This window comes from Hesperophylax consimilis, chromosome 4 (assembly GCF_061612785.1).
Source record: "Hesperophylax consimilis isolate HC1 chromosome 4, BYU_Hcon_1.0, whole genome shotgun sequence".
NCBI classification, from domain to species: domain Eukaryota; kingdom Metazoa; phylum Arthropoda; class Insecta; order Trichoptera; family Limnephilidae; genus Hesperophylax; species Hesperophylax consimilis.
Window position 1 is genome coordinate 24,067,335 of NC_142839.1, and position 20,127 is coordinate 24,087,461.

Here is a 20,127-nt window from a genome sequence, read left to right on the forward strand (position 1 = left end):
TTGGTAGAAAGCTGAGGTGGAACTGGAGCTGAGATGGACACTTTTCAAATCCAAAAAAATCAATATAGCTCTGATAGGCCCTTTCATGACAATGTTACATTTAATTTTCTACGAAAAACGCCTACCAAGTTCTATAAATAAATAATAATAGACGGTTCAAGAAATCAAGAGTCAATTCCGTGGAACACATATTAGGTATCATATTATCTCTTCAAAGTAGCAATGAAGCATTACAAAATCTTGTACATTTTCGTTTAACCCTTTTAAGACGAATATTTGAAATTAGCGCAGACTCGTTAAAACTTACGGATAGTCTGAATTCTTGACAAATCAATTTCAATTTTCAAATCAGGATCATAAAGAACCTGGATCTCAAGAAAACACCCTTGTATACCATTACATTGTATCTCCGCATTTAAATTACTGTTCCAGCCAAAATAATCAACTACGTTAAAATAAAGTGTTTTTGTATTGACAATTAGATCGCTTAGAAACATTTTAAATGCTTTAATTGAATAATGAGTATAATACTTGAATAATGAGGAAATAATCTAGCATTCCTAGAAAAAAAAGTATCAGACTTGTAAAAAATATTTTTAAATTCATCATCTCCCACTTACGAACGAATCTCTTTTCGAATGCAATTTTATTGTATAATGTGGAAAACAGAGTTCTTTAGAAAATATCGGAATTTTTTTTAATAAAAAATGCATCTAGGCGATTTTTTTGCACGAATTATTTTAAAGCACAAACGAATTTGTAAATGAGAATTTTATCCATATGTCATCTCCAAAGGACTTAGATTAGAGGTTAGTCGTACTAGCTCGTCTTGATACGTGGAACAACTGGTACAAGTATGAATAAATACCTAGTCCAAATACCGGTTCCCTAGTATTTCGCACCTGTACTTAATTTTACAAATAATGGTATGCCAAAAGGAAGTTGTATTGGATGGGGTATTGCTCACTCGGTGCTGGATTCAGCGGCGTAGCTACCTAGGGGCTACGCGGGGCAGTGCCCCGGGGCCCTCAAGCTCAGGGGGCCCTCGAATCTTTACCAGAAATCTCGATCGAACTGAACTTTTGGAAATTTCTCCTATTTTCAAAATAAATATGACAGGTTGCAACATGCAACCCCACTTTAATCATGACAACTCAGTTGAGAGAAATTCAATAGTTATGTAAGAGAGATCCATAGAAACTATTCCCATATATATAGGAATAGGATCCAAGAGAAAAATAACAAAAAAACACCGATCAAAATTATTTTAAAGTGAGTAGTATCTCTATATAATTGTATACTGTACAGCAGGGGTGCTCAAACATGAACTGCTGGCGATCTACCTCAAAATTATTAGATTCCGATCGATCGACTCGATGGAGCTAAGCTCAATAGTTCTTGGTATCCGGTAATTGACGGCTACACCAGAGCTAAACGAAGAAAACCACTTTAAATAAAAAATGATACGTTAATGTTAGCTCAGAGGGTTGGAGCTGGCAACACGGTATCACAACCTCATACATATGCTCACATTTTAACACAACCTCAAATAACACATCTGCCATGATGATGGACACTGCAATGCTGTCCGAAAAGTTGGCTAAAGAAGGAGTTAGCGCAACACGGCATAACACCCCAAAAACGAATAACAAAAAAAAACTTATTTTTTGTTCAAAAAGTCGTATCGCCTTCAAGTTACAACTCGGACTGACTTGGACTGTCTGACTACTGACTCCCACTATTCTGCTCCCATTGCGCAGTATATATATGGGCACTCAGTGGAAAGGTCCAGAGACAGTGCATACCCGCGCTCTACAGCACGTGGAACTTTCTCAGCTCACAGCGAATACGAAATTTGCCAGCTGTTCCAGAACACTCCGTTCAGTAACTCAGTCCGCTACCAGCTACAAATAAATAATAAAAAATTAGGCATGAAAAATGGGAAATTTTTCTCGATATCGACTCAAAAAGCACTCGCGATCGACCGGTCGATCGCGATCGACCGTTTGAGCACCCCTGCTGTACAGTATTAGTAGCCTATATACACTCTATGCTAGTAAACGGTACATATAAAAAAAAATCGTAAAACTGTAAAAATGACACAACTTCACAGATCGTTACTGTTCATCTGATGATACCGATTGGACACTGACACTATCAACTTCGCTTCCACTTTCACCTTCATATTCTTCTTCTTCTTCTTCTTCATCTGACCCGGATGAAGTTGTTGCCAACTCAGGATTATCTACGTTTTCTTCTTCCTCAGCACAGTCAATTGGATGTTTGCGTTTGCGATTACCAGATAGGTTTGAAACGTTATGATGCGAAGCAATCTGCTCATCCGTGGAAGAAAGGGTTTTCGTGGGAGCAACTTGAGAGCCTCTTTCAGAGGAAAGAAGTTTCCAATTGTGTGCCACAAATGTTATTTTCCCTGCTCCTTGAGTTGTTAGACGATTCCTCCGTGTTGTATGAATGCGACTAAACGTGCTAAAAGATCTTTCAGTGGCTGCTGAAGTAATAGGAGCAGTCAATATTCTTATGGCAACCTGTGACAAATCAGAACATCCGCACATCCCCTTCCACCAGGTCACTGGCGTGATTTTATCGACACACTTTCATAGGAATGCCTTGCTCCATGATTCTTCTTTAGCCCTATAATTGGATAAATCAACAAGAACATTTGCACTATCAACAGTCTCCATTTGACTTGCTACTTGGTCAATGAATTCAAGTGCTTCAAGTTGCTGTGCGTGGCTTAGTAGATGTCCTTGGGAACCTGGATCTAGTAGGACAGCAGCCAGGTGTATTGGAGCAATAGCAAATTCTTTGCGCTGCGCCGCCTTTTCCAGTATTTGCTTCTCTTCGGCATGTGACAGTAGAGACGCTGGAAGAGTTTTACTTAGACTGCTCTCAATATCCTCAAAAGCATACAATGCTTTGTGTGTTGGTGGATCGTCTCCCTCTAGCTGTGTAATCCAGGAAACAATCGGTCGCAGAACATCGGCTTATGATGTCACTCTTGTCCAGTAAACATCATCGTCCAACAGGCTGTTCTTCATATCACGAGGTAAAGATGAGGCAGCTTCGTTTACTGCAAATGTTTGCAGGCTTAATTTACATGCTAACACTCAATAAAGCATCCAAGAGAAGTGTAGAAACCATTTTATTAAAAATAAAATAAATTCCCCGTTTTCGGGAATTTATTTCAGGTCGGGGAATATTCCCGGGTCTACATCACTATATGTGCGTCATTCCCCAACGACACTTGTAGCGTATTAAAATATGGATAAAAAGAAGAAACCCAGTGGTGCATTTAAACGCGAACAACGCCAAGAAAGAGAAGATAGTAAACAAAAATTGACAAGTTTTTTAGTCAGCCTTCTGCAAGTACATCTGGCCAAAATATTTCTATTGATAGTGACTCAAATAATGTGGTAACTGCAGTGTTGGTTGAGAAGCCTACTGAAGAAGATTCGACAATTATTGCAGTTGGAGATACCTCCGCCGCCGATCATGTGAACCTGGATGATGTTTGCATGACACACATAAGAGCGGAGGGTTTGGAGGAACCACAGTTGAGGTCTGTAACCAGAACAATAGGTGTTTTTCAAAATCGTACTACTTTTCGTGTTCTAAATATGGGCCAGTTTAATCGTTTTAAAAATACTAGACGCTGCCTATTGTCAACCCTGCTGGTTATTTGCTTCACAAAGGAATAATATTTGGTGTACGGGAATTCGAGATTGGAAGCATTTATCAGAAAGAATTAAACAACACAGTTGTTCGAGTGGCCATTCGGAAGCATGTGCTATGTATGTATTTTGGAAAAAAAACGATACTAATACTATCGACAAGGAACTTGAAAATGAAATTCGCAAAGAAGCATCATTTGTTCTTCAAGGGTTATGCGATATCATACTTACCCTAGCAAAGAGTTATTTGGCTTTGAGAGGACATCAAGAAGACTTAAGTCAGGAAGGATACCATCTGTCTGTATCTGTCCTTTGTAGAGCTTGTCGCCCCATATGATCACATTTTGCTGCAAGTTTTGGATATGCCCAAAAGTAATAATAATTATTTAAAAGTTTTTTTATCGTTTTATTTTGTTTAACTTGACTTGCCTTTTTTGAAATTTTGTTTTTTATGTTTTTAGGATCTACAAGATATCTGAGTGCAACAATTCAAAATGAAATGATTGAGAGCTTGGGGACCAAACTCGAAACCCATCTACTAGAACAAATTAGAGCGTCACCGTTTTTTGCCATCATAATGGATACGACTAAATAGAGGGTCAATACGATATCTGCAATAAAACTTCGTTGTTTTGATATTATCAAAGCATTATCAGAAATAGTTCTAAAGAGTCCTAATAAAGATGAGCGTAGTGAAGCAGAGAGTATTAAAACAAAAATGCTGAATTTCGAGTTCGGGTTGCTTTGCGAATTCATGCACAGTGTATTCATTCAACGACATCAATTATGCATCCAAAACTTTACAAAAATGCGACATCAATTTGGGCGAGGCGAGTAAAGTTTTAGCAGAGACCAAAGCAAAGTTGCAAATTTATAGAAATGATTTCGAATTATTCAAGTGCGAAGCCAGTGAAACTGCAAGAAAATATGGTATTGATACACATTTTCAAGAAAAAAGGCAAAGAAAAGTTAAAAAACATTTTGATGAATTAGCTTCTGGTCACCGATTTTACAAACCGAGAAAAAATATTTAAAATTGAGTTTTTCAATAATGTACTAGACATAGTAATATCTCAATTAGATACACGTTTTATTGGTATGAGTGCGGTCTGTCATATATTCGATTTTCTAACACCAAAATTTTTATTACATGTTGATGAAGCAACAATACAAAAGTGTGACGAATTCCAAAGAAAATATTCAGATATAATAGGCCCTAGTTTTTCACTTCAATTTATTAATATTTACCATCTAGTTTTACCTCAACTAACTCAAGCATGGACTGTTCACCAATTATGTAATGAAATAATGAGCAAATATGGAGTAGTAGAATGCGACCTAACGGAAGTATTTACAGCAATGTTATTATTCTTTACAATTCCTGTCACTTCTGCAGCAGCTGAAAGGTCATTTAGCAAATTAAAAATAATAAAAAATTATTTAAGAAATAAGATGGGCCAAACTCGACTCCGACATTTATCGCTAATAGCAATTGAAAACAAAACCGCATCAAGCCTGGATTTAAACGAAGTCATTGATACTTTTGCGAAAACTAAAGCTAGGAAAAAGTTGTAAATATAATTGTTATTTAGTCAGTTGGTAGGCCCGACCTTTATATAATAAACCCTTGAATCTTCTCTATTTCGTTTTATTAGCCAAACCTACACCAAGAATTAATTGTAATTTATGTTGTTACTGATTAATATTTTTCTTACCTGCCCTGCAGTCTGCAGTGCACAAAAAAGAACTTAAGTAGCTTAGCATTTTTAAAGTGTTTGTATATTTCATATTTTATTTGATAAAACTTAATCAGTTTACATAGCAGTGGGGCCCCATTTTTTAATTTGCCCCAGGGCCCTTGGTTACCTAGCTACGCCACTGGCTGGATTCCCCACAATATATTATCAAATCCACGAGGTTGCTAGAGAATATCTGCTTCGCAATTTTGTTGCGTAAAATTGATTCTTAAATTCTTCGAATCCATGGGGGAGGGGGGTTGTAAGGGAATTTCTAAATTTCTAAGACAAAAATTTCTGAATGCATTTCCGATGTATTAATTCCCCACAATGATTTTTTAGAATTCCATGGTGGAGGGGGGTAATAATATAATGACGCGAAGTGGTGTTTTATTTTAAAATTTTAATTTTGACAAAGAATTTAGTCCTATTAAAAATAGTATTTTAATTTTCTTAATCTACTATAACAATGTATAACTACCTATACCTAAAAATATTATTTATGTACAAAAAATTTACTTCACAACACTGCAAGGCTTTCAGCTTCCTTTAAATTTGTATTGTTTCAATGATCGATAGATCGCAGACGGTTTTTAAGGAATCAATACGATGTAAACAGACCAATTGCCATATCTGATGTACAGCCGCAATATAGGCATTCTGAGTCTGTTTTAAATGTATTTCATTGGAGCCTGCCTAAGAAACTAGCAGCATTGATCTCATGTGCATAGGTGAACGTACGCGAAACTCGACGGACGCGATTGGAATACCTGTTCACAGTTGATCTTGGTTCATAAGAACGGCTCGTTTCTTCGACCCGTTTTGTGTAAGTCAGCTCGTATGTGGAACTAGCTACCGAAAATAGTTATACCTCCTTCATATATTCAGGACCTCTTCAAAACCCGCATTAACAAATCCCTTACTATAACCCTTTCCTTAACCCTCTCCAACCTGCGCTACCGGAGGCTATATAGCTCCCCCGTCTTTGCAATGTATAGACAGAGGCATTCTTGAGAGGTGTCACATAAAAATAAATTACGTGTTAAATTTTAAAATTCATAATAGTTGATAATAAAAAACAGTTTTTTTGTGCCTATGGTAAAATTTGATAAATGTAAGTTCCGCATTCTACGAATTAAGTGGTGGATGTATAAGTTTCACAGTGTATTTTGATAATACTAAATAATTATTTAATGCTATCACAATTATTATATTTTAAACAAATTTTATAAGTGTAACCCCTCTCAAAATGCCACGCCCCTTCCGATTTCGAAGTTTACGATGGCTAGTGTATCGTCTTAATAGTAGTAACGAGACGAAACTGTAGGAGCTCGAATGTTTTCTTGCTCGCATCTAATACAGCATCCTTATCTACAAACGGAGGTCATTGTAGATCTCCTATTGGAGAAGCAGCTCACAGTTTACCAATCAGTGGCACGCCCTCCCGCTACCTACCGAATGATGTACCACGGATGGCCTATAAAAGCAGGTGCACGGTCTTGAACAAAGCAGAATATCCCGAGCCGAGATCGTAGGCTCAAGACCTGATACTGATATCGTCCCTTTTAGAAGAGTGCGTAAAGGAATTCTTTATTTTTCGAATGAAGTCGGAAATAATGCCCCGTGTCACCTTTTCCGCGAGTTTAGTTATATTTTTTAGTTTATATTATATATAACTGTTTATTTTTACTTTTCCTACAATAACGTCTTTGTTCCGAACTCACTCTATGTTTACTATTGTTGATATTTTACATTGGCGCCCAACGGTGGGGCTGTGATAAAAAACTGTTTTAAGATCTTGTTATACGGTCCAAAAAATCCACTCATTTAATAGCAAGAAGTATTGCTTATTCAATATTTTGAAATGTTCGTTAAGAAAACAGATTAGGATAAAAGCTTTTTGAAATTCTATGTAAGTATTTAACTTTTTCAGTGATTGTAAATAAATGTTTGGATTGCTTTCAAAAATATTAAAAATTCTAGATTCATTTCAATTTCAAAATATTAAACGTTTTCGAGAAATATGCCGGTTAAGTAGCTAAAATGTGTTGGCAAATCGAATAAACAGTCGGTGCTTTCAGAGTTAAGTACCTACTTCAAAAATTATTTTTCAACCACGATATAGCTTGTAATTCACAAATTAAGTAGAAACTTCATGGTTTTAATTTTATAGTAAACAGTACTTGTCTGAAGATGGACGAAATTGCCCAAAACCGAAAATGAAATAAACTTTCAAAAATAGTTTTATTACAGTTTATGAATACGATGAATTTCCACATTCGAAAAAACATTAAGATGAGAGGCATTATTGCGGGTCAAATTATTTATGTTAACCCCTCCAGCGTTTTAGGGTCATATATGACCTGGCGTTTTGAATTATTTTGACGTTATGAAGAGAAACAATAATTCTTTCCAGTTTGCTTCAAATATTATGGATGCCATTCATAAAATCCTAAAAACAGCCAAAATGAATTATTCATATTCCGCTATCGTAACAATCTGTTTAACTTTAAAATGATTTCTTATTTTTACAGTTAGTTTTTGAAGTTACAGTTTTTCTACAAATTCTCCAAACAAAACGAATTTGTTCTCAATATCGAGTTCTCTCAATTTTGATTGAAAGATTGGGGTAAAAACTTAAGTATAAATGTGGTTAGCGTTTTCGACAACATTTTTCACGTTTATGTTATTATGTTAAATATGACCTAAGGAAATATGGTCCCTATTAGCTCAGTTGGTAGAGCGGCGCCCCGTCCCGGTTTAAAATTCTAGATGTGACCATATCTTCTTCTGATTTTTCTTTTTCAAAATTTCGTTTAAAAATCGCCAATATTGTCTTCAATGATTAAATTTAATTTTTTGCTGTCCTGAATTTATTTTTACACAGGGAAACCTATCATTATTTTTATATTTTTTTACTCGGTATTGCGTAGAACGGAAAATGGAGTCCAGTGTATTAACAGTGCAGATAATTTGAACATGTTTTAAAAACTGTAGTTCGCGCTCATACCTGATTCAGGGGATTATTTTTGAAAAAAAATGTTAATAAAAAACCATTTATCTAAGTCAAAATTCACATGCGGCCCTGAAACTGAATTTCAGTAGATATAATAAAACTGATAGCTGATGTGGAAAATTGCCTAGCGCAGACATAGAAGAACAGCTTAAAATAAATAAAGTAAGAATATTATTATTTTTGTTTTGCTAAGGTTTCGAGTTAGTTGAAATTGTTGATTTCGTGGAGGCGGGATGCCAGCGAATCTCGAAAATTTCATTATGTTTCTTGAAATTGTTGATTTCATGGCCGGCCAGTTATTCTCAAGAATTTGATTGTGTCTTCAAATTAGAATTTTGGGGGAAATTATTAATTTTATGGGGGGAGGTGCGGAGTAAAATTTTCATGAATGTATTACACCCAGAAGTGTCGCAGTATGAGCGTAATTTTGGCATCAGCAAAACATGTTAAATTGGAATGCAATTTTCTGTAGTATGCAGGTAGTGCCAAATTTGCCATTATAGCCACCCATAATCTTATGGCCAAGGGGTAGAGATATTTTATTTCTTGGCAATAGCAAACAACCATGATGTTATCTGTACACACTACGGTTGACACACAACGTTTGAACCAACCAAATTGAGTGGTCTGTAAGGGGTTTAAGGCTCTCATACTTATTTGCAATTGGCGACATAATATTTAAAGAAGTACATATTCGATGTTTCCTTACTAACCGAATACCGAAAAGGGAGGACTTGGGATCCAATTAAAATAGAGTACAAGCGCGAACGACTTTAAAATGAATTTCTGAAATGTAAATATGTATTTTTTTTACCCTACTATATTGAGAAAAACCCAATTTACAGTAAAAAATAAAGTGTCTATTCCTGTCCAATCCTGAAAGCACGTTTTATTTTTTATATAACTAAGTAGATCTGGAACGAATTGAGGAACCTTTGTATTCATCGTATTCCACTGTCTTCTTCTTCTTCTTCTTCTTCCTAGCACTATCCCAACTCATTGCCTAGGTAGGCTGTTGGGGTCGGCTCTTCTCGTTCTCAGGTTATAGCTTCTTCGGTTCTGAGTGTCGCTTTCATCTAGGCCGTTTCTTTGTAGGATTTTGGAGCATTGGGTCATCCAGGAGTTCTTTGGTCTACCTCTGGATGACTGTCTTTGAAGCTCTATAGACATTGCCTGCTTCACAGTGTGGTCTGGTGGTCTCCGTCTTATGTGCCCATACCATCTTAACTGTCGTTCCTCTAGCTTACTGTTTATGTCAGTGACACCCAGGCTACCACGAATGCGTGAGCTTTTAATTTTATCTTTTAATGATACTCCTGCCGTCCATCTAAGCATTCGCATTTCTGCTGATTCGAGTTGCCTAGAGTAGGAGTTGTACATAGTCCAGCATTCGGAGCCATACATTATCGCGGGTCTAACAATAGTCTGGTATGTCTTTCCTTTAAGTTTTATTGGCATTTTCGTGTCGCACAAAATTCCTGTTACGGATCTAAATTTCATCCATCCCACTCCTATCCTATGGTTGACATCCGCTGCACATCCTCCGTCTCTGTGGATGAGTGAGCCCAGATACTTAAATGAGTCACAGTTGGCTAATGTTACTCCATCCAATTGCATCGAAGGAGTTACAGCATTTGGGTCTTCAAATGGTAAATACAAATATTCCGTCTTTTTCCTGCTAATTTTTAGTCCATTATCCTCCAGGATCTTTCTCCACCTTTCCAGGCTATTTTGTAGATCACAATGATTTTCTTCTATCAGTACTACATCATCTGCAAAAAGCATAGTCTTGAGAATACTGTTCATTTCTTGACTCGTTAGGTAATTCATGACCATTATGAATAGCAATGGGCTGAGGACAGATCCTTGGTGTACCCCCACTTTAATTGGAAATGTTGGTGACATCCCTGATGTGCATCTTACTTGTGTTTCTACGTCTGTATACATATCTTGTATGGAGAGCACATATCCTTCTGGTACGTTATGAGATCTCAATGCCGCCCATATCAGGCTTCGGGGTACCCTGTCAAATGCTTTTTCCAAGTCTATAAATACCATGTGTAAATCTTTTTTTGCATCTCGATATTTTTCAACTATGATTCTGACTGTTTGAATAGCATCTATTGTTGATTTTCCCGATACAAAGCCGCATTGATCGTCGTGTATTTTTACAATATTCCTAATTCGTGTGTTTATAATCCTCTCATATATTTTCATGGTGTGAGACATAAGCTTTATCCCTCTATAATTGTCGCACTTCCTAGAGTCTCCCTTATTTTTGTAAAATGGAAGAAGATAGCTTTTCCTAAAGCTTTCTGGCATTGGTTCTCCGGTCAGTACTTTATTATACAGGTTGCAAAGCCATTTATGTCCCACTTCCCCACACTCTTTCCATAATTCGGCTGGAATATTGTCTGGCCCCACTGCTTTCCCCTTTTTCATTTGTGATATGGCTACTTTAACTTCTGTCGGAGTGATTTCTTCAACTGGCCCCAGCACTGGTTTCTCTGACACATGAATTGTTCTTGGAAATTCTTCGTTCAGTAATGTAGAATAATAATCTTTCCATCTTTCACATATTTTGATTTCGTCTGTGATCAACTCACCGTCAGTGTTTTCTATGTATTTGGGTGTTCTAATAGATTTGGCCCTTTCTCTCCTGTGTGCTGCGATTTTGTATATTCTTTGCACTCCGTTAGGTGTTTCTAGGTCATCATACAGCTCTCTCAATGCCTCATGTTGTGCAGAGGCAACTATTTTCTTTACCGTCTTTTTGATTTGCTTATACACTATCCGGAGTTGCTCTTTCTCGTTATCGCACTTACATTGTGACCAGTTTCTGAAAGCAGTTTTCTTCTCTTTTACACATTTTTGCACATCGTATTCCACTGTCTTACTGGGTATTACACAGAGGAATATGAGACGGCATAGTACATGGGTGGGACAACTTTACCATAATAACGGTTGCTGAAAATCAACATTTTCCTAAAAATACAAAAGTTCGATATCAAAAACGTTTAATGGAAAAAACTTTTTCCTATCATATACATAGTTTGAAGGCTACAATGTCTTTGTGACGTAGAAAACGCCACTTGCTGTTAAGACGATTGTCGCCAAAGTTGGCCGGCTTTACGTTAATGCCGCCATATTCACGAATAAATCGTTTTGGCGTAAATCAAAAATAAACATTTCAAATCGCAGAAAATAAATTCATCAATTTAAAAATAAAGAGAGAGTAAAATTACAAAAAAACAGTGAACATAACCTATAGTGGGGGTAACCTATTGCATAACGCCTAATAGCACCGTAGTCACTAGCTTCACTTCCAAAAAGTCTTATATTTTCTCCAAGAACCGAAGAAAGGTTTCCAAAGTATTGAAAATTCAGACCAAGCTTTGAAGTAAAGCAAGCAACGTAGGAAATTAGTTTCACTATCGCTAGTGTTCTTACTTTTTACCCCACGTACATCGTACTATTTCACTATTGCCAATGTTCACCCCATGTAGGTACATCGTAAACATTCAACTATCCCAAAATTTTCAAGGAAGTTGAAACTTTTTAAAATATTTTTTTGTCCTCTTTTCTGATAAGGTATACATGACCAATTATGAACCTAAATATTATATTTTGCAAAATATGTATGTGTTAATGTAACCCATATGATCAATATTAAAAAAAAATTCAGAAATTCTACGAAATTGTATTCGTCTTGAAACTTTAATACGAAACTGCGGAATATAATTTAGCATTTAAATTTGATGCTCTTGGCATAATAGAAGTGTTATTTTACGAAATTTTTTACGCGGTCTGTTGTGTTTTCGTAGTCTTAAACATTTTTAAGGCCGTTTTAAGTTTTAAATTAATTAAATTATTATTATGTGGATTTTTTTTTCGTATTTTTTTAATACCAGTCAAAAGTAAACCGTTGAAAATTAACTAAACAAATTTACATTGTGATTTTTATTATATATAATTTATTATTTTATTAAAGCCCTTTTAGGGGCTTTTACACATAAATCGTAAAAAAATATATATAAATACAGTACATATTTATTGTACATAAGTAAACTGCCTGAGTAACGAACTTTTGTATTTGTGATGTGTTAAATGAAAGATGTCTCGGTAAAGTTATTTCCTTCTATAAGTATTATGAGCAATGAGGAATACTTATGGTAGTTAGTACCCGAATTTCCGCACTGAATAAATCCCGACTTTGCCTACTAGTATTACGTAGTGGAATTCGAAAGCTTATCAATGCGAGCAATTCTGGACTATAAAATGCATTAGAATTTTATATAGAAATGCAAGTGAGACAATTTAAGCATATTCATTTAAATTAAAAGAGTTCAACAAAATTGAATACAAATTTTAAAACTTAAGAAAACGTAAGAATTTAATTTGTATTCTTTCAATAGCTCGTACATGAATAATGTAATGTGGGTTCCAGACAGGAAAATTGTATTCCAGTTCACTTCTAACAAAGGAAATATAAATATACATGATGAAATATTTTTGTAATATCTTATATAAATTAACAATTTTGCTGAGAGGATTTTAAGTAACCTATTATTTTATTAACTTTTTGCTACACAGCATCATATAATCAGTAAGGAAAAGGTTATTTCATATCTTAGTCCACGGCTACAAAAAATCCATTATCACAGCGCGTTTTTGCGTAGACAATAACCCAACTGTTTGTTTTGGTGGTAGAGAAGATAAATATTGAATATGATTTACAGCCTAACCCTACTTTACATTGAGGTATCTTTTTTAATTAAAAACTGTCCAAATTTTACTAGTTTAATACTAATATGAAATCTAAAGTCCAAATATGTAATATTTCCACATAATAAGCATCTCCAAGCACACAAGTAATAATAATATGTCGTGTGATGGAGTAATTTGACATAGGGAGATATGTCAAACCCATTTTTATTCTATTTTACATGTCCCGTAGAAACACCTCAGAATAGACGTCAAATAGAATTACGATATGCGACTTATCAAAATCTAGTCTTTCAAAAACACTATTTTAAGAATAAATTATTCTTTGTTGAATAAACAGTCATAAAAGTAATAATGGTTAATTTTTTTTTAAAAGCAGAAAATTTTTTTTTGTTTAAAAAAAAAACCTTTAAATATGTAAAATTTGCACCTTCTAGAATTCTAGACTATCGAAATGCCAATATTTTTATTTTTAAAACTCGCCTCGAAACAAAGAAGCTACGTTTCTAGAAATATAATTACATAGTTACGAACCATATACCGAAAAAACCCTCTAGCGCGATTTTGTATGAGCGGTATTGTAGCTAAATCTAGGGTGAGGGGGTATTTGATGAGACATGGAATGGGAGTAGGTTTTGAAAATTTTCATAATTCTTCCCCATCACCTTGCGGCTTCAAAATTTTCTAGAGATAATGCGAAGTCATCCCTGGGCGCCCCCGACTTCTTATAGCATTCAAACACTACTGACAATAATAAGAACAAACTTTGAAATTTTCAGCGAAATCGGTCCAGTAGTTATGAGTCTATAGGGGACAAACATTTTTACATGTACAGATAATGTATAAACTTAATCTTTCCAGGTAAAGAAGAGGGCCCGGATTTAATTCCTATATGCGACTGAATCTTTTTCTGTCTTTTCTGTTTCCCATTGTTCTTTTCAGGGACGATAATATTGAATGATTAAATATTTCAATTTGAGGTTTTATTCATTAAGTTATCCCGCCATAAAAATAATCATTTTAGACTTATAAAAATTAATATATTTATGCAAGACACTGTATAGATTGCATTTCGTTCGGGTAGAATCTTGTAATCATACTTGAAGATAGCAGCCAAAAAATATGCGTTGAGAAAATGAAGATAGTATTTTGCTCCACACACTTACTCTTATCTTTACTAACCTAACCTAACCTTTAAAATTGAAAATAGGTTAAACAATGCAGTTGAAAATAATGGTTTTAAATGTTTGAACGAGCGGAGTTCAAAAGTTATGGCTAGAATTTGCTAAATTAATACTAAATAATGAAACAGTTCATTACTTTATCATATCGGCTTTGCATTATTTTCTGAAGTTTGCATTTGTGGTTCTATTGTACACGGATTTACTAGGCACAGGCCTCAGAAATCTCAATATTATTGCCTCTCTTAATGTAATCACTTTTGTATGAATACTAAATAATAATAGTAATATAAAATATAACAAACAATCAGTCGTGGAGACCTACGATTCAAATGACGGCGGGCGAAGAAATGTACATCCAAAATATCGCCTCTTAGTTATGCCGCCCTTGTGCACCGCACACACAGTCTACAAGGATGCGCCCCCCCTAGTATCACGCACAAAAAAATTATGTATGAGTACGAAATAAAACTTCTGTTATGTACACAATATAACCTCAATTAACTCACCCATGGTGCTGTTATCGTTCGTGCTGGAAGGGTCGGGGAGGCTCACCCCGCTTTCCCTGCGCCGGGGGCGCCGCCGGGTCCTCATTTTACCCCCTCACTGCTACACCACTTGTTGTGACCTTCACCTTCACCTCCTGTGCCACCTAACGAACGCTCTGAGGGTTGCGACTGAAAAAGAATTAAACCAAAAATAATTTGAGAAAAAAAATATACACAAAAAAAAATTGTGAATTCACGTTCGTAATCACATATAATTTTTTTATTCATACTAAGCAAATTTATAACGGGTTTTATTATAGAGTCCGTATAACCCCGACCATCCGATAGACCACCCTCTGTTTTGACGACTGTAATACTAGATTGCAGTACCGGGTTCGTTTCTAACTTTGTTTTGGCAAACGTAGGATGCACTCGCAACTTATACTCGTTTTACATGACACCTTTTTTCATCTAGTTTGTCTAATCGGGATGAAAAGTACGTGACAAAGCTGGCAAATGAGAGTGACAGATCACAATCATGAAAGCTCATGATTGTGATCTATGGTTATGTTCAAGGTGTTGCCAATTTTAGTCGATTTAGTAACGTCTCAAAATTAAATATGAAAATAATGATTGTGAAAGCGAATTTTTTTCGTATGCATCCTTATACGGGGATCGGTATGAAAAAAAAATATCGTGTAAAACAGGTTTAACTTCAAACCCAAGCCATTTATATTGAAGTGCGCCGAAATTATTCTGTTTGCATCGGTGTTTTTTCGATTTAAGATATACAATCTTCAGCAATGGTCAATTTAGTTGAATTTTTACTAATATTAATGGTATTTTATTACCGTTTATGATTGCACCTATCAATATGAAATAATTCACTTAATTAATTATTTCCTATGACGCCGACCACTTTTACAAAGATTTCCCATCAAATTTTAAAAGAAACAATGACGTGTTGTCTGTGAAAATCCATTTTGAATTCACACTTGGTTCAATATGTTTTATGTACTATAGACTTATATACATTATTCTGCTAGTCGACAAATTTTCCAACAATTGTTTTACTCAGTACATATTTTGCAGGGAAACATTTAATTAAGTGCATAAATTGCATTCAATGGGACTATATTGTACTGATATTCTAGAGTGTTGGAAGAAATAATCATGTGATCAGTGTGGATTGATTTGGACAAAACAGTTTTGGTCGGCGTTATAAGCTGGTTTTTGGTTTGCGCTACTTTTGAAGATGTTTGGTTTTCATTATATTACTTATTTAACGATCAGTTTAAATAAACTCACACACAGTAAAATGAAACTCTTGCCACAAATAAATACTTTTTATTACTCAAAATCCTGAGGGGGTCGGGGCTACACGAACTCCCCCTATTATCCATATCCATTTTTCAAATTGTCTACCCATATAAAATAAATTATTAATTATGTCTTTACTTAATGCTACGTATACATACTGAACCTCAACTTATGGGAAGTGAACAAAGCAACCGCAAAGGGGGCGAAGCGCAGCAGTTGCTTCGTTTCTTTCCCATAATTCGTGACTCGGTTCGTGTTCAGGTTCGCAAATGGATACTTACCATTATATCTGTTTTTCTAAGATTTTTTTTCTAGGAACTCCACTTTATGTTTTTCTATAATTATTGGTATGTATATGTTTTTCCGCATACATATTTTTACATATTTTACACGATTTTACAGTGTAAAATTTTGTGCATTATTGAATTCTTTCCTACTTAATTGAAGAAAAAAATTGCTTAAAGTGAAAACAAAATATGGTATGAAAAACTAAAAATTAAAATGTCTAAATAAAGGAATGATAAGTATTTAGAGACATGTATTTGTATGCGTGATAAAATATCTTTAAAAATCTTGCCTGCATTATATTTCATCGGTGCATGAGATATAATTAATCGTACTTTATAAGAATAGAAAATCAGCTAAAAATAGTTTGTCACATTTCACTCTAACAAAGTATAGTGTACATTTGACATACAATTTAAACATAAGAATATGAAAAATGTTTGCCCACCGAACACACCATTCCCATTGAAGAGATTGCAGTGTAATATTTTTTAAATTGCCAGGCTTTGACTTAATATTACATTCCTAAAGCTTGTGACAACCCATGCTATATTCTTGTGGCTTGGCCTATTTCAGCACATCGCGCGCCATATATTCCCAATAGGGTTGTATGACGAGCGATACACTGAAATAGGCCCAGACATGATGCGTATAGCGTAATCTGCCTACCCCGTAATGCGTATTTGTGGTCGTATTTATGATTGCCGTAATTCATATCCATAATAGGTTAGTTATTACCTTAATTATTATATTACTAGATGTACCCCGCCCTGCGTTGCTGTGGCTGACTCTGTCTGTGCAGACAGATAAACAATAGCGCGTGTTGCTTTTACGTCCAACCGATGGCGCTGTTAAAAAACATTTGTGGTTATAATAGTAATTAAGTAGACATTTAAAAAAATCAATTGAATTCTTATCTGAAATGTAGTATGAAGTGATAAGTGATTAAACACACACGTGTTTTGAGTAAGTACCTATTTAATTCAAATTATTAAAATTTCAGTAAAAAACAAAATAATCTAAAAAATACTCACAAATTTAATTTTACTGTAGTTTATATTTTCTTTATTGTCCCAATAAAATGTCAATTTCTTTCATATTCCATTATTTTCGATAGTCATTTTAAAGATTTATTATTCCGAGAATGAAAAATTCCATTCTAAAATATTCGCAATAATATGTAATATTGAAGAAAGATTTTAAAATATTTTTCAAGGAAGCTTTGAAGTAGAGCTTCCAATCCCGGGATCTCGAGAACCGGGATTCCGAGAATCCCGGACCTTTGTCGGCGCCGTAATCCCGGTGCTGCTCTTGTCACGATGCCGGGATTACGGATTTTTTTATGATTTTACGTCAGTAAATATAAAAATAAAACTTTTATATTAAAACCTAATTTAAAAAAATAATTTTAACATATAAATTAACGGTATTCCGGTTCTAAAATAAATCTGACTTTAGAACAGGGATTGAAAGCCCTGTTCTAAAGTCGGGTAAAATTCGGTTTAGGGGAGTCACTCGAATAACCGAAATTGAACTTGATTTAGACTAATTTAGGGCTGGGAAATCCGAATCTGTAAGAATTAGGTGGGGGTCGGCACTATTAACTGAGTTATAGGGTCTTGAAATTTCGTACGAGATACATAGAAACCATGTTTTATTTATCAACTATGACTTAAGAAAATCAAATTAATAACTATTTAATGTAATACTTTTGAAATTTCAGTTGTGCCAACCAAAAAAAGAAAAGTGTTGCCATATAATAATAATATTTTTTTACAAAATAGGTTAGGTTTTTAGTTTGGGTTAGAGTAGGCAGAAGAACATGGGAAAAAGGTATTAGAATTAAATCACAAACCAGTCTATACAAACCTAGCGTAGCCCACAAACTACTTGAAAACTGGGATAAAACTCTAAAGGGGACGCGAGTGGGCGTTGTTAAAGGGTCATTTTTTTTGTTATAGAAAATCACAGTTAGTTTAGGTTATATATATTTATATATATATAACCTATATATGTTATATATATATATATATATATATATATATATATATATATATATATATATATATAGGTCCCACAACATTTATTGCGTCCGTGCGTAAATCCGTCTTTGGGCGTCCAGCACTTCTAGTTCTTTTTTTTAGATTGTTTTTGTGAATATTGCACTATGTTTTACTCACGATAATCGCTAGTATCATACTTTTTTTTAATATTCATAATAATGCAGGTTTTGATGTTTATTACACTTTCATACATTTCTAGCGTCACGTACATACTCACGTCCGGGTGTATATTTTTTGTATATTGAAGGTTCCTTTTAATATAGGTTTCACGTCCGTTCACTCTAATTTAATTGTTACGTCTTCCGTATATTGCTGACTATTCTAATAAAGGTTTCACGTCCATACTGTATAATTTATTCTTGCGTCCGAGTGTATATTATTTGTTTGTTACATGGCGTTTTGAAGGTCGATTTAATTTTTGCGTCTTCCGTATATAAGGCCCTTAAGACTCTTTGATTTGTTTTGAGAGTTTCAAAAGGTACATTTAGGCCGTTGTTATGCCCCTTATATTATAAAACCCCTTAGGATTACATGAAATTCTGATATGGGGGATATATTTCACCTTAAAAATAATCAATATAAATATTGTTTATTTTAATTCTTTTATATATCGAGACAAATAGACATCTATAATTTTTGCAATCTTTTGTTTATTTTGAATATCTACTTATGTGAGACTTCTTATCATTTTTACCAATGTATCTTATTTTATTATACGCTTTTGTTGTAACATTTTTTTTTCATTTAATTTTGTTTTCTCTATTGTTTTAATTTTGAAGAATTTATAATAACTGCGATACTCAACTATTAAACTAGAATGTAAACGTCTATTAGAAGTAATAAATAAATTAACAAATAAATAAACAACACAACTTTTTTACTTTCTTACTTTTCTAGTGAAGTTTTCACGGTCATAGTGAATTAATTAATTAATTACAGCATCTGTGGTTGAGAGGTAAGACTCTCGACTCGCAATCCGAAGCCCGTAATCTGACGGTCAAACCCGGCGTGCGCAAATAAATTTTTATTTGTTTGTGTTATTTCACAATTAATACATTAAAAATAATATAAAGTGTGTTTGCATCACGTTCCAGAGTGAAATATACTCTCAGTATCGCCCTGGTGTGAGACCACCATTCCGAATGGAAACGTTATTTCTAAGCTTTTGCCGTGTTTGGTGATCAGATATAAATAGCCAGGTACTTTTCTACATTTATCTTCCCCATCTTCTTCCCCTCCCCAATACCTTCACCCTTGTACTCAGATTGGGGATGCCACAGTCTCGCTGTTCCAGACGGGAGCGGTTGAGACTCTTGTGCGGTATATAAAAAATATATGTATATATATATATATGTTTTATTTTTTTGACATCCAGAAACACACCAGACCTGACAACAAACTGTCTTTTGATAGTGAAAAGTTTGAATGAATATCTTATTGCATCTTGTATACAAACATACCTACTGGGCGCAGGCGTGCGACAATTTTTTTACAACGATATCCTTAGTAAAAATGATTTCATACCATGATTGATAAATCATTTCATAACGCGCCAGTTCGCTCCATTGCAGAGGGCGGTTGGACATTTTTAGGTCGGGATATCAATTTACCGTCCACTGTA

General features: G+C 34.7%; 1 protein-coding gene across 1 annotated transcript in view; it reads right to left on the reverse strand.

Moving 5' to 3' along the window:
- LOC149424398 (tyrosine-protein kinase transmembrane receptor Ror-like) overlaps window positions 1-20,127 on the reverse strand; it is a 252,480-nt gene that overhangs the window by 126,636 nt on the left and 105,717 nt on the right. Inside the window, exon 2 of the mRNA XM_089651529.1 lies at window positions 14,860-15,027. Coding sequence (XP_089507655.1) covers window positions 14,860-14,944 — 85 coding nt within the window. The 5' untranslated portion in view covers window positions 14,945-15,027. The remainder of the gene's footprint in view (window positions 1-14,859; window positions 15,028-20,127) is intronic.